The sequence below is a fragment of the Micropterus dolomieu genome, linkage group LG20 (assembly GCF_021292245.1).
Source record: "Micropterus dolomieu isolate WLL.071019.BEF.003 ecotype Adirondacks linkage group LG20, ASM2129224v1, whole genome shotgun sequence".
Classification (NCBI taxonomy): Eukaryota; Metazoa; Chordata; class Actinopteri; order Centrarchiformes; family Centrarchidae; genus Micropterus; species Micropterus dolomieu.
The window spans coordinates 25,335,320-25,349,915 of NC_060169.1; the positions used below are offsets into that span (position 1 = coordinate 25,335,320).

General features: G+C 38.0%; 1 protein-coding gene across 2 annotated transcripts; it reads left to right on the forward strand.

Moving 5' to 3' along the window:
- Window positions 1-7,876: 7,876 nt before the first annotated feature.
- Window positions 7,877-12,582, forward strand: styx (serine/threonine/tyrosine interacting protein). 2 transcript variants are annotated; one of them, XM_046033640.1, is made up of 12 exons: window positions 7,877-8,115; window positions 8,520-8,552; window positions 9,499-9,552; window positions 9,645-9,742; window positions 9,873-9,933; window positions 10,021-10,057; window positions 10,152-10,191; window positions 10,382-10,432; window positions 10,591-10,663; window positions 11,488-11,581; window positions 12,000-12,049; window positions 12,397-12,582. In XM_046033640.1, exons 1-12 carry the CDS (start codon window positions 8,056-8,058, stop codon window positions 12,475-12,477), a joined length of 732 nt encoding a protein of 243 aa, XP_045889596.1. In that variant the 5' UTR covers window positions 7,877-8,055; the 3' UTR covers window positions 12,478-12,582. The 2 variants fall into 2 exon arrangements, with proteins under 2 accessions (XP_045889596.1, XP_045889597.1); XM_046033641.1 differs by having other exon boundaries at window positions 12,000-12,582.
- The last annotated feature ends 2,014 nt before the right edge of the window (window positions 12,583-14,596 follow it).

Genomic DNA, 14,596 nt, shown 5'->3' on the forward strand with positions numbered 1-14,596 from the left:
CGGGACACAAAAATGATTATTTTGTGCCCAAACAAATGTTGACAAAGTACTTTGTGTTTAGTGTAGATGTAAATGAATCCCTAATAATTATGTTTTAGTTGTTGTTGATTGTGCTGATTTGCATGTGAAATTGTGTTTACTCTTAATTATGTAAAACAAATAAGAGTTTAGAAGACAAAGTCACCATCAACTGATTTTGTTTTAGATCCAAAACCAGCTGGTAAGAAACAGCAAAAATATTGTGTTTTTGTTTGCAAAAGCAAAAGGTCTGCTTTTTAAAACGAAAACACAGTAGTGTGGATGTAGAAAATGCAAAAGTATAAAGTAAAAAGTATATCAGTAGACCATACATGTATAAAATCCAATGTTGCAATAAGTAAGATAATATATAAATGCACTTTACCATATTTTTTTATTTACCATAATAAATAAATACAGCTGTTAATTATTTATAACAATAAGTAAGCTAAAAATATCAAGGCCTGCAATCATCCAAGATCAGCTGGAGTTCCAGTACAATAATATCCAAACTGTCTGTAATCGTAATACCTTTTAAAAACTTGCCTCATGCCATCAACGAGGGATTTGCTTATTGAGTAAAGAAATGGAGTTGGGGAGGAAAGAGAGCTTAAAATGATTACTTCTGTATCTACTAGCTCTAATTCGTCTTCCTGTTGGCAGCAACTCATAATCAGAAAATAGTGCATGTGAAGGATCATTTAAGATTTTGTTAGCATGCCTGACGACAGCACTCTCTACTGTAGATCGTTCATGCCCATCACTTTCATGGTGGTTTCTGTTATGTTTATGAGTCTTGGTTTAGACCATACAGTAAGGACGCCAAACCAGGCAGCCATGCCATATCTTACAAAGCTTTCCATCACAGCCTTGTAAAAGGTTAACATAATCTCAATAAGAACACCATACAATCGAAGTCTCCTAAGCAAATGAATTATTTTGGCTAGTCTGACACATAAGTAATCAACCTGGACGCTCTAGCCCAATTTGTCGTCCACCATAATACCCAGATCTAATTGCAGGAGGACACCTGTTCAATAACGCTATTATTCACGATCACAGGGTCATGAACACACACAGTCCTGCGGTCAAAAAGCATTTCCTCAGTTTTGTTGGTATTAAGCATGAGATAGTGGTTGTCACACCAGCTTTTTAAAGGTGGCCATCTTCCTGTGATACACAGAGGGGTAATTACTGGCATCCAGCAAACTTAATACAATAGCGTCTTTATGACATGACAGTTAGGCTGTGTGCTAAATTCATTAATTCAATTAAATTCAATTCAAATCAGCTTTATTGGCATGAATGTATAACAACAGTATTGCCAAAGCTACATATAAATTACATAAGAACAATTAATCTCATATCATTAAATAAGTAAATAAAATAGTAAAAGTTGTGTTTGTGTGTGTTAGAAAATGAAAATGAAATATTAAAATAAATAAATAAAACAGTAAGCCTGTTGTCATTAGTGTACAGTCTAAATAGAAGGGGAGAACTAACGCAGCTCTGAGGCACTCCTGTACTGCAATATTTCATTGTTGAAAGGGAGCCATTTACCTCAACTTTTGGGTTCTATTTGATAAAAATAAATAAAACCATTTAATAATAAGGAGGGTTATTTGCAAGTTGATTAGCTTCTGTACAAGCAGGTAAAGTTGAATAGTATTAGAAGCTTAAGTCACAATAATATGATGATGTTATGAAGTGGCAGTTGTAATCAGGATATTTTTATTATAATTAAAGAATATGACAGTAGTTTGATGTCTTGTCATTATGCAGCTATTATTTGGAATTGGTAAGCCTACAGCCTACTCTTTATTTCCCTCATAAATACAGAAACGGGAGGGGGGATATTAAACTAGAAATAAAATATGTAAAAAGTATTAGTATTGGTATCGGTCTCGGCAATACCAACCAGGGTATTACTTGGCATTGGATCGTATAGGAATTAAGTCGTATTGCACAGACTGTGGTGCAGAAACAGTGACGGTGTTTCACACTCTTGGCTGACATTTTCCATGTTATCTGTCAGTAGTCAAGTCACAATAATATATGGTTTTACTGAATAATTAAGTAAATATAATTTCTTAATAAATGTACCTAAAGAAACCTAATTTCTTCACTGGCTACTCTCTGCTGTCTCAGAAGAGACACTTTTTGTGCTGTGCCAGCCACCATAGCTGTCCTACGTTCTTTGATGGGGCAGTGGTAGAATGACAGTTGGTTGCAATTTGCAGCCTCACCGCTAGATGCCACTAAATCTTACATACTTAACCTTTAACTAAAATCTGCAAATAAAACTTGTGTGTACGCTTTGGGGTCCTCTAGGTGCTTACGTATTAGGTGTGTCACACTGATAAGGTTATCCTCTGTGCTCCACCCCTTCCTGTAAACCAACTGAAAGGGATCAAGACATGGCACTCTCTCAAAATATCATCACGTATTATGAAGCAATGTGGAATAATAAGGTGGATAGCAACAAATTTACTCCGTTACATGTACTCAAGTAACTTTTCTGAGGAACCTGTAATTGTCAGAGTAGTTTTAATACATTATACTTTTGCTCTTACTTGAGTAGACTTTTAGAGAAAACGTTTACTCCGTTTGAATACATTAAGCGCTACTTCGCTACTAATTTATTTATTATTTAATGCATTCACGATCTTTTAACATGGCTGAAGCTACAGTGTATTACAGTATTGCTTTAAAAAGCACTAACAGCTAACATTTACAGACTAAAATTAGTGCACGATGCAGCCAGCCCGGTCTCATCCCAGGGCATCCAATACTGGCGCTTTGTCAGGCTTTCTGTATTGGATGCCATGGGATGAGACCGTGTTGATGCTGTGGGCTCCGGATGTGAAGTCAGTACATCAGAGAACCACGCAGACACTGAGCTGATGGAGAGCAGTGTCTATAGCTACACACAGTTTATCATGCTTCAAAACTACACCTGCTTCTGCCATAATGTAGCCTTTGTCCATGACTACTAATTTACTACAACAATAATAGACATTATAATAAAAAGAAATATGCATAAAGCAATTTTCACAATGAAATGTACTGGTTAGAACTGGGGCACGTTGAATTGGATATCTGTTGGTATTTTTAAGCATTAAATGAGGTACATTCCCTGTTCTGGGTTGACACATGACAACTTACCAGCGTAAAAAGATATAAGTTGAAGCTCCTTTTCTTTGCTACACTCCCGTAGAGAGGCCGCCATCTTGTTTGAATTTTTTATGAAATTTCCAAGCCTGTCACGGGATCGTATGCAAGCATTCTGAATGGAGGATCTCAAAAATTGGCCATGATCGATCTAAAGTATATACTGATAGAAATGTATTGCCCATTCTCTGTGGGAAAGTGCCTGAGAAATATTGCTCAGCAATTAGCATTGCTAAAAAAGTTGCCCCGTGTATCATCAGTTTCAGAATCAGTTGCTCTCCCAATCTTCTGCTTCTCTCTCTCTCTCGTAAAATATCTTCAAATATCTGGTCAGTGAATTGAAGGATAGACTAGTACAATGGCCGATAGGGCACCGCCATGTTGAGTTTTTGCAACCAGCGGCACCGGTCCTAGCATCCGACCACAGTAGGGGTTTAAATTGTGAAGCAAAGGAAACAATGAGAACAATAATTTTAAGCCAATAAATCCAACTTAAATTTGTATTATTGTATCGTATTTATCAATATGATATGAATATGAACATTTATTTATCTTGTTATTATTTGGGGGGGGGGCGTTGGAACATTTTAGGGTAGCTGCAGCCCCCCTAAAATAGGCTTAATGACATCCATGTTATGCATTTAATCTGTTTAGCACAGTGATGTAATTTAAATATAATGAGTACTGATTTAATTTTAGTGATGTTAAGAGTCACATCAATTCATGCTATTTCAAGTGAAGAGAAGTTCTAACATAATTACAAGAAAGAATGAAAAATTAACAATGGAACTGGGGCAGTATATATGAGTAGTTGACAATGGAATGAGGTGCAGGTGGGGAGATGGGAGTGGAAGCTTAGGCATAATAATATAATAATATTCTTTATTTGTAGAGCACTTTTCAAAAATAAGTTACAAAGTGCTTTAACAAGTGTAAAGACAATAATACAAAAACAATACAAGATAAAAGCAAGAAAACATTGAAAAGACCAAAATACACATTTAAGATAAATATAAAATAAGTAAAACAGAATAAAATAAAAGGGGTAAAATAAAGTCAAATAAGATCGGGAAAGGCTCTCCTATAAAAGTATGTTTTAAGAAGAGACATAAAAGAGTTCACTGACTCAGCCGACCTGATTTCCTCGGGCAGGCTGTTCCAGAGCCTCGGGGCCCTGACAGCAAACGCTCTGTCCCCTTTAGTTTTCAGTCGAGACCCTGGAACAGACAACAGACCTCTGCCCGAGGATCTCAAGGTACGTGCTGGTTATTTACAGAAGCCCAACAATTCCCACCAAGAGCAAGCACTAAAATCAATTCTAAAACATACTGGGAGCCAGTGTAATGAAGCTAAAATAGGGGTGATGTGGTCATATTTCTTTGTTCTGGTTAAAAGCCTGGCAGCTGAGTTCTGGACAGTCTGGAGTCGATCAATAGATTTTTGGGTTAAACAGGTGAAAAGGCTGTTGCAATAATCCAGGCGTGATGAGATGAAGGCGTGTAAAATGGTCTCGGTGTCCTTAAAAGTTAACATAGATCGAATTTTTGCTATATTTCTAAGTTGATAAAAACATAAAAACAAGCTTTGTGGTGTGCTTGAGGATCTCGAGTGAAAGGAAAAAAGTCAGAGGGCATCTGGTGGACAGGTACAAAATAACTCTGAAGGGGCCTAGGAAAGTGGAAATGTGGCTGAAGAGAGGCAGAATGAGCAGGACTGTACATAATTGAGGTGGAAATCATGACAAATAATAATCTAATAGTACAAGTTTAGAAGTCTACACACACAGTCATGGTTATAAATGCATAAAATCCTAGGTCTTTGATTATTGCCTTTTTCTCTTGTCTCTCCTATAACTCTTTATCTGATCAGACAATTTAATCTGCCACCATACCCTGCTTGTATCTAACCACCCTGCTGTTGTCCATTTCTTTGTTCATCTTCCTCTTTCCTCTAGTATCCTCTGTTTTTCCCCCTCATCTCTTGCCAAAGAATTTCTGCCAAAGAAATCTGGCATGCTGCTAATTTCTGATTCAGCCTGGAACAACACAATATCAAAGAGCTGTTTTAGCCAGGATCTTGCCACTACAGGGAAACTATCTCACAGGGAGACAACAATGTTAAGCACAATGATAAAATTTGTGAAGAAGGAAGTAATGATGAGAGAAGATAGCTGCGCGTGCATGCACAACTGTTTGAAATTGAAGTTCATGTAATTTCCATTCCTCAAAGCTTCTTTTTCAAGGAGTGTGTGATTGTGGAAGAGCAGCAGTAGGGGATGTGTCTGCCCCTGCCACTGATAAGAAATTACTTTTAGTGACACCTTGCATGCTGACCAGTAGTGCTTCAAAGCTATGAGATGTTACTAAGGCACACAAACACATGCACTCATAGGAAAACACACACACACGCAAGCCCATTCTGCTGTGAGATTACATCTCCCTCTGATGTGTGTAAAAAGTGCCGTCCCCTCCCACGGACCAGTCAGTAAACAAAAATCACAAAATGCTCCGCTGTCACACAACAACAAACAGATGACACGTCTGAGAGACTAAACAAGCATCTACAAATTATTCATGCTCTCTATTTTCAGTGATTATTTTCTCTCATCATCAGTCATTGTTGAAGTGATTATAAAGCAGGGGCGGATGGAGGGATGAGGGCAGAAAAAAAAATAGAGTTCAGGGAAAGTGTGTGGGTTGATAATGATTGTAATCTGCATTTAGATGATATCAGGCTATTTGGTCATCTCTAATGTGAATTTACTAGCTCTGGTTACATGCAGTGGTGATGTTTGGAGACATGCTTGAAAGCGGGTCTTTAAGCAGAGCTGAGCAGTGACATGAACATACCTGCACACATGGAGCTATGGCATTGTCTTAAAACGCTGCCTGCTTTAAGCACTTAAATTAACTAAAGTGTACTTAGTAAGTACACCTTAAAATGTATCGTCCAAACCCATAGCCTACATATTTAAGATTTTCAATTTGTGACAGAAAATTCAAATATTGCACTGATGCAGGCCCACAAAACTAAACTTAATTTCATAAGTGATCATCAAAATTATTTCTATTTCTAAGTCTTACATTTAGCCAAAAGCATGATAATTACTTCCACTCCCTCACTGAGAGAGTGTCTTATATATGATCTGAACAAATAGGATTATAGACTTCTATGGACTTCTACACATTTCTGGGTTGTTTTTTTTGAAACAAGTAAACACGAAATTGACTTGTCCAAAGAAGGCACTGTTGTTAATGTAGGTTAGTTGTGGTAAAGTCACACATACTGATGTGGCTAGAAACAGCTTTTAGCTGGAGCTAGCAACTTAAATACTGACAGTGTGAATGTGTAGCCTATGCTAACTATGTGAACACTGACCCTTACATCTCTGAAGAGTAATGTGAAGGCCTAAGGGGGAAAAAACGCAGAGGTCCTATCTTGATTATTTATCGTTTAATATAATATCTGCAAATAGCAGCTTAATCTGATCTGATTAGTTTGACTCAAAAAGGGGTTATTTAAAATGGTCTTGAATAATAATTCAAAATGTGTGTAATCTCATCCTAGCAACTTTAAAGGGGTTGGCATTGATTAAGGAGAAATGAATCTGAATGTAAATTTTAGTTTGAAGAGTGTGTAATTGGTAACATTTAGATATTTTATCAATTTATAAATGTTTTGTTGCTATTGCTGTTGTTTTAACTGTTCTGTTTAACTGATAAAGATAAACTTATTTGTCCCCTGAGGAAAATTTGTCTTCGGCAACAGTGCCACGCAAGGCTGCAGTAATAAGCAGTAACAGCATACAGACTTCAGAATCACACACGAATACAGTATATTCTAAAACTTTAACATGGTACTGTACAAGTAGATAAGCACTGCCACATATCAGTAAGTTAATTGTTGACTAAAATCAGATGATAATGCATATTACCCTTCTTCCTTATTATTCTTTTTATATTTCGTCATATATACACACACAGACACACACACACGCACACAAATCCTCTCCCCCTGTAATATGTTTGGATAACACAAATCCAGATTAATCCACATGTAAATAACTGCCACTTTGTTTTGTTTTCCTTTTACACATAGTTCAATAATTCATTTATACCTAGCATCTGTTTATTCCATATTTATATATTTTTAAACCTATTATGTCAATGGTATGTTTATGTCTATGTCTAGCACCTAATCACCATAGCAAATTCCTCATATGTGTAAAACACTACTTGTCAATTAAGCTTTTTCTGAATCTGATGAAAATAGAAGTTATTCTAAGGACAAAGATAAAAAAAAATAAATGATTCAGTGTAATTGCACTGCAAGCAATTAAAATCAAGGACAATAAATACATGGATAAATAAATAGCCAACCAATGTAAAAACAAGGTAGATACAATGTGCAAACTAATTGCAACAAGATAAAATAGAAAACAGTAGGCTACTAAATAAATAGTGCCAGAACTGCTTCAAGACCATTTGTTTTGAGCAGATTTTTTGTACATTTTTGTTTGTGATCATGACACAGTAGATGTATATAATAAAAAATGTCTTTGTTAGACTAATAACCTTCTGCACACCATTAGTAGCTTCTCACATCCTGACCCTGACTTTTTTATGATCCTGACTAGAACGCCGTGCGCTTCATAAATCGACCGCGAGACGTCGCCGTTGTTCTCCTTTCCACGAATCCGTCTGCCATCTGCCGTGCGGTCACGTGACACATCTGTCAGGGGGCAGCATGGCGGACATGCATGTGGATCCTCAAAACAAATCGCATCGATTGTCCAGCTAACCCCGCCGCCAGAAACATCGACACCGCGCGCGGAGCCGGTTCGGCGGTGCCCGAACAGACAGCAGAATGGATGAAGACAACAAACTTCAGTTCCCGTCTCTGCCCGCGACCAAGGAGGACCTTCTGGTGAGTGCACAGAAGCCTGCGTTAGCCGACACGTCCACTGTGTCTGCCTGGCTAATCTGAGCTAACCTCCCTCTCCAGCCTCATTGTCTGGCAGATGAACTATGCGCTCAGCAGGAAATTATGTGTGTTCTGGGGCGTACAACATTAATGTGGATCTGTGAAGCATTCTCGTGTCTGTCTTTGAATAGTTGTCTGCTTACCAAACGCTACTGTTCACTGTGCCAACACTGAGTAGACAAGTCTCCAAACATTAGCCACGTATGTAGCTTCACAGAGTCAACTGGTACTAATTTTCTCACTCTTGTCTCGGGGTTGATTTGCCTCCAGTAGCTGTCACATCAACAAAGCTACCTAGCAGACTTTCCCTCAGCTTCTAACCTTGTTTTTAAATTCCCCTTTTACAGGACTGGGCTTATCCAATGAGACGAGAAATGCAGGTATGTTTATGCGTCTATTGTTGGCAGCGCTAAGAAAAATCTTGCCTGCAGAATGTCCATATTCCTGTTTCTGTTGACACTGGTTCACCACGCAGCAAATATGTGGATCTCCAGGGTTTGTTTCCCACATTTTATAGCAGTTTCTGAATATCTTGAATGTATAACATCTCGAGCACAGCTGATTGCATTAAATACCAATGTGATTATTTTACATATAAGTTGAATTAATATACTATACTGTGATAAAGACATACATACATGTAACTGGTGGTTTCTAGCCTTGCGTGTGTTGTTATGAAGTGGAGGCTCAGACCAGGATATCTTGGTGGTGATCTCTCTGACAACAGATGTAAATACAAAATCCTCCGGTCAATTGTGATGTTACAACCTCAGCTCCCTGAAGTAGAACAAAAGGGCGGTAAATCAATACATACAACATTACAATGTTAGACGATCTTGGCACAACTTGCATACATGGACATAGTCAGTACTAAAACCTTAAACTATTCAAACACTTGTCTCAGCTTAATATGGTACCCTAAGCTTTGAAGAAATCACTCCATAAAGGAAACGTAGACACAGTGTCTGTGACTGATGGCCAAGACCAGATCCTGTCCCTGCTAATTATGAAGGAGAAATATCTCCAAGTTCTTCATCTTATCTTTTACCTCCTGGTAGCCAAAGCCTCCCAGCATAAAGCAAGCCAAGTCTGAAGGACTCAGGGATGCTTCTCAGGTTAACTATCATGTTATTGCATAATGTAAACACTCCTTCATACCCATACCCAGAACTTTGATAGAGGTCTGTCTTGGTTGCGGATGTTGAACAGATTATGCTGTCGGCTGCTAAATGCAATTATGGTTAAGTTATATTGCATAATGCACATGTACTAGTAAGTCAGTTACTGCTGGTGGTATTAGTGACATCCTGCTCTCTTTATTTTCAGGAGATATTACCGGGACTGTTTTTAGGTCCCTATTCTGCTGCAATGAAAAGCAAGGTAGTTTTTTATTTATTTGAATTTAACCATTGGTACTTGGAGACATTGGCTCATATTTGTATATCTTATATTACTTCTTTCTCTTTGTCTAGCTGCCAATTCTTGAGAGACAGGGTGTAACGCATATTGTGTGTGTCCGCCAAGACATTGAAGCCAATTTTATCAAACCTAATTTCCCTCATACATTTAGGTGAGTAAGAACTCGCTTGATCTGTGCGTTGCACTTACAGACTTCAATATTTGATGTGAACTGCTAAATACATTTTTGTGTAAACTGGGAAATATGATCAGGTGCTTTCTTGCTTGTTGTATCTTTGCAGATACCTTGTGTTAGATATTGCGGACAATCCAGTGGAAAATATAATACGATGTTTCCCTACAGTGAGTTACAAAGTGGGCTTTTTACTTCCATCTAGACAAACTTTTCGTTGACTGAAAGGTTCATTCATTTTGTTTTCCTCCTAACAGACTAAAGAATTTATTGATAGCTGCTTAGCAACAGGAGGTAAGGGTACATGCAGTTTCCATTTTTATACTCAGAATGTCAAGTGGAAAACAATCAACAATGTGCAAAACAATCTCTTGTCTTGCTATTTTAGGAAAGGTACTTGTTCATGGTAATGCAGGGATATCAAGAAGGTAAGATTTGCTTTATTTAAAAAAATATATTTATTATTTATTTACTTATAATAGCACATGACTTAATTTAATGGATTGTATCTCATTATGCTTATCTGCATATCCTTGGATATTGTATTTATTATTTCCTTGACTTACTTCTGAGACTAGAGCAGCTATGAATATTAAACATTTTTACTTATTCTTTCAGTGCTGCCTTAGTGATTGCATACCTTATGGAAACATTTGGGATGAAATACAGGTGAAGTTTTTTCCCTCGCATCAAATGATGGCTTTCTGTTTTTACCCTGTTAGAATACTCACATGTGAAATTGTATTTGTATCTACTGTAAGCGTAAATATATAAAACTTCACAAAATAAACTGTATGTGTCAGAGGCCTGCTATGTTCATTCTATAGGGATGCATTCAGCCACGTCCAGGAGAGGAGGTTCTGCATCAACCCCAATGTGGGCTTTGTGCATCAGCTACAGGCAAGTGTTGACTTCTAGACAAAGGGCTTCACATTCTGAGCAGTCTTACATGACCGTCCAATCAATAGGTGAACATGTACAGTTCATTCTTTGTTACTATAAATAAATGCACTACTAACTTGTTAGTCAACAAAATATACTGTGTCAAGGTCTTTAAATTTAAAAGCCAAGGGTGTGACTGTATAAATTATGGCTGTAGCAAAATGAGTCATCATCCATGGCTCTAAATTTACCTTTTATAAGGAAAGCAATGTGGAGCATTGGGGCGGGAACAATATTGCAGCAGATCATATATATATATACATGTTTGCAAAGATGGAGGTAGAAGTACCTCTGCGTCCTGAAACGGGCTCATTCAGGTGACCTGTTACTTTACAGTATGTGGTCACATTCTGAGTGATGGTGTGACTGCAGAAATTATTATCTGAAGTAGGCATATTCTGTCTTGGCAGTCTTTTAGCCAGCCTTTGTTGGACACATTTAGCAAGCCGGTTATTATTCGGATAACTGGCTCGCAAGTAACGTTAGGGTGAGTGGTCTCTGAGTAGAGTGACACAGCATGTATTTGTGCACATGTGAAGGCACATTGTTTTTAATTGATGTCATATAAATTTTACATTTTAAAGCTGGTGGGTGTAAATGCTTTATTTTGTTCACAAAACTTGTGTGACAGATATTCTGGTATTCGCCACGACAGTTTCCAGGCAGGGGGTTTATTTGTGTTGAACGTAGTCATTTTTGCTGTTGCAGTGACTTTCAGCGTAGAAATGAGGTTAACTACTTAACTCTTAATAAAACTGTAATAATGAGTGTTTGTTTCCTAGGAATATGAAGCGATCTACCTAGCCAAATTGACTATTAAAATGATGTCACCGATGCAGCTTGGCAGATCCTTCTCCTTACAAGCTGGGATGCCAGGTTTGTACATAATGTACCCAGTCCTGATGAGCCACACCTGTCTCTTCAGTTACTTTTTCTCAGTGGACGAGCACAAGAGAGAATGTAGCTTAAAGTTTAGGCATGGAGTGGCATTAGTTGTTTCTTTGGCACATTGTTGAGTCTGACTCACAGGATGGCTGTCAATATTTATCACCATTGTTTACTGATAATGTTTAAGGTGGTCGCACATTTATACAAAGCTACTCTTTATGCTGATAGTTTTTCTTTTGAATCCAGCTCTCGTGCAGATTTTCCAGCAAATGAGAGCATGCGCGTTGTAGATGATTTTGTAACTTACTGCATTAATCAGTCCTGAATGACAGGACGGTTTACAGTTATTAAACTCGTATGTGTTGTGTTCAGTTATATTCTTTTGTTTCCACATTTCTTTTAACAGGAAGCCGCAAACGCAGCCTGGAGGAAGACGAGGACTTTGGAGCAATGCAGGTCACAACAGCACAGAACGGATGAGCTTTGCTGATATTTAGCCGTGTGGCGCAGTGCACTCAATTTTTTTTTTTTTTTTTTTTTTTTTTTTTTTACATTTTTAATGGGATTAAAAATGTAAATATTTGAACTTTTTCTAAGGGGAAGGGACTCGTGGGTGGGAGTGGGATCACTCATGTCTGAGACATGGAGTACTGACGGATCAGGCAAATTTGATAACTCCTTGTTTTTCTTGAGCTGTATGCACTGATGGGAGATTTTTTGCAGTTTTATAGTATTTAAAGCATTTTGCATTTGCAGCGGGACAGTATTGCAATAATGTACTTTCGATACTTGAATTTGTGTAGACGACCAGAATGGGGCAGTCGGCAAAAGGGAAAGTAGCCAGGACGTCGCCCAGTGGAGGACATGAGAAGAGGAATAGCTGATGCCTTTATTTTGGGAGTAATAGGATTATGGACTAATATCAGGCTTAATGTGGGATAGTAAGGAATGGAAAAATAACTCTGCTTAATAAAAAGAAGTCTGACTAATTCCTGTTCAGCTGTGTTTTATATCCTAATGTACTGCTCACACTCTGTTCTTTCAAGTGTTATGTTTATAAATATTATTGAATGTTGTTATTTAAAGGCACATTTTACAGTCACATTAAAAAAAAAAAATAGCGTGAAGTTGCAAATGCAAAATTCTCTTGTACTTGTTATTATTTTAACAAACCTTTCTGGAGACATTTCTGCGTGTCAGTAACTAACACACATGCCACTGACATGCACTCTTTAATTTCACTGTACTAATGTATATGATGAGCTTTAGGGTCCAGCTGTCCCGAAGGCTTAAATCTTCCGCATGGCTATGGGAATTAAGTTACATTAGATTTAATGTAAAAACAAAAAAATGGTATTTGGGTTTTCCAAAGTCTTTGGCAGGGCCCCTACACATGTTCTTAATACAGTTAAAGTTGGAAGTTTACACTTTACATTAAAACTTTTTTTTTTAACAACTCCACAGACTTCATGTGAGCATATTATAGGTTTGGCAACTCTGTTAGGACATCTACTTTGTGCAGGACAAAAGTAATTTTTCCTATCAATTGTTCACAGACAGATTGTTTCATTTACAGTTCACTTCATAACACTTCCTGTGGGCCAGAGGTGTACACACAGTTGACTGTGCCTTTAAAAAGCTTGGGAAATTCCTAAAAATTATGTCATGCCTTCAGAAGCTTCTGTCAATTGGAGGTGTACCTGTGGATGTGTTTCAAGGCCTACCTTCAAACCCAGCGCCTCACAAAATTGTGGAACTCCGCAAGTCTGGTTAATACTTTAGTCTAATTACCAAACACAATGTTTGTAGGAAAAAGAGAGAAGCTTGCAGGCCAAAGAACACTAGCATCATGTTGTGTGGGTGCTTTGCTGCAAGAGGGACCGGTGAACTTCACAAAATACAGTCCCCTCCAAAAGTATTGGAACAGTAAGGCAAATTCCTTTGTTTATGTTGTTCACTGAAGACATTTGGGTTTAAGATCAAAAGATGAGTATGAGACAAGAGTATTCGCATCTAGATGTGTTAAACAGCTTAGGACATATCACCGTTTGTATTAGACCACAGCATTCTTAGGTGAGCAAAAGTAATGGAACAAATAATCTTAAAGTAAATAACATTTAATATTTGGTGGCTTAACCCTTGCTTGCAATAACTGCCTCAAGCCTGCAACCCATCGACATCACCAAACTGTTGCATTCTTCATTTGTGATGCTATTCCAGGCTTTTACCGCAGCTTCCTTCAGTTCTTATTTGTTTCGGGGTGTTTCTCCCTTCAGTCTCCTCTTAAGGAGGTGAAATGCATGCTCTATTGGGTTAAGTTCAGGTCATTGACTTGGCCAGTCTAAAACCTTACACTTTTTCCCCCTGATGAAGTCCTTTGTTTTGTTGGCAGAGCGCTTTGGCTCATTGTCCTGCTGCATGATAAAATTCCTCCCGATTAGTTTCAATGCATTTCTCCGTAAATTGGTAGACAAAATGTTTCTGTCCACTTCTGAATTCATTCTGCTGCTACCATCATCAGTTACATCATCAATAAATATTAACGAGCCTGTTCCAGAAGCAGCCATGCACGCCTAAGCCATGACATTACCTCCAACATGCTTTACAGATGAGCTTGTATGCTTCGGATCATAAGCAGTTCCTTTCTTTCTCAATACTTTGTTAGAAATTAATCTTGGTCTCATCAGTCCAGTAGATTGTGTTGCAGAACTTTTGCAGCTCATCTCTGTACTTCTTTGCAAATTTCAATCTGGCCTTCCGATTCTTCCTGCTGATGAGTGGTTTGCATCTTGTGGTGTGGCCTCTATATTTCTGCTCTCTGAGTCCTCTTCCAACAGAGGATTGTGACACCTTCACCCCTGCACTGTGGAGGTCACCGGTGAAATCACTTACTGATGTTTTGGGGGTTTTCTTCACAGCTCTCGCAATATTTCTGTCATCAACTACTGTTGTTTTCTTTGGCCGACCTGTTGGACGTCTGTTGCTCAGTACACCAGTAGTTTC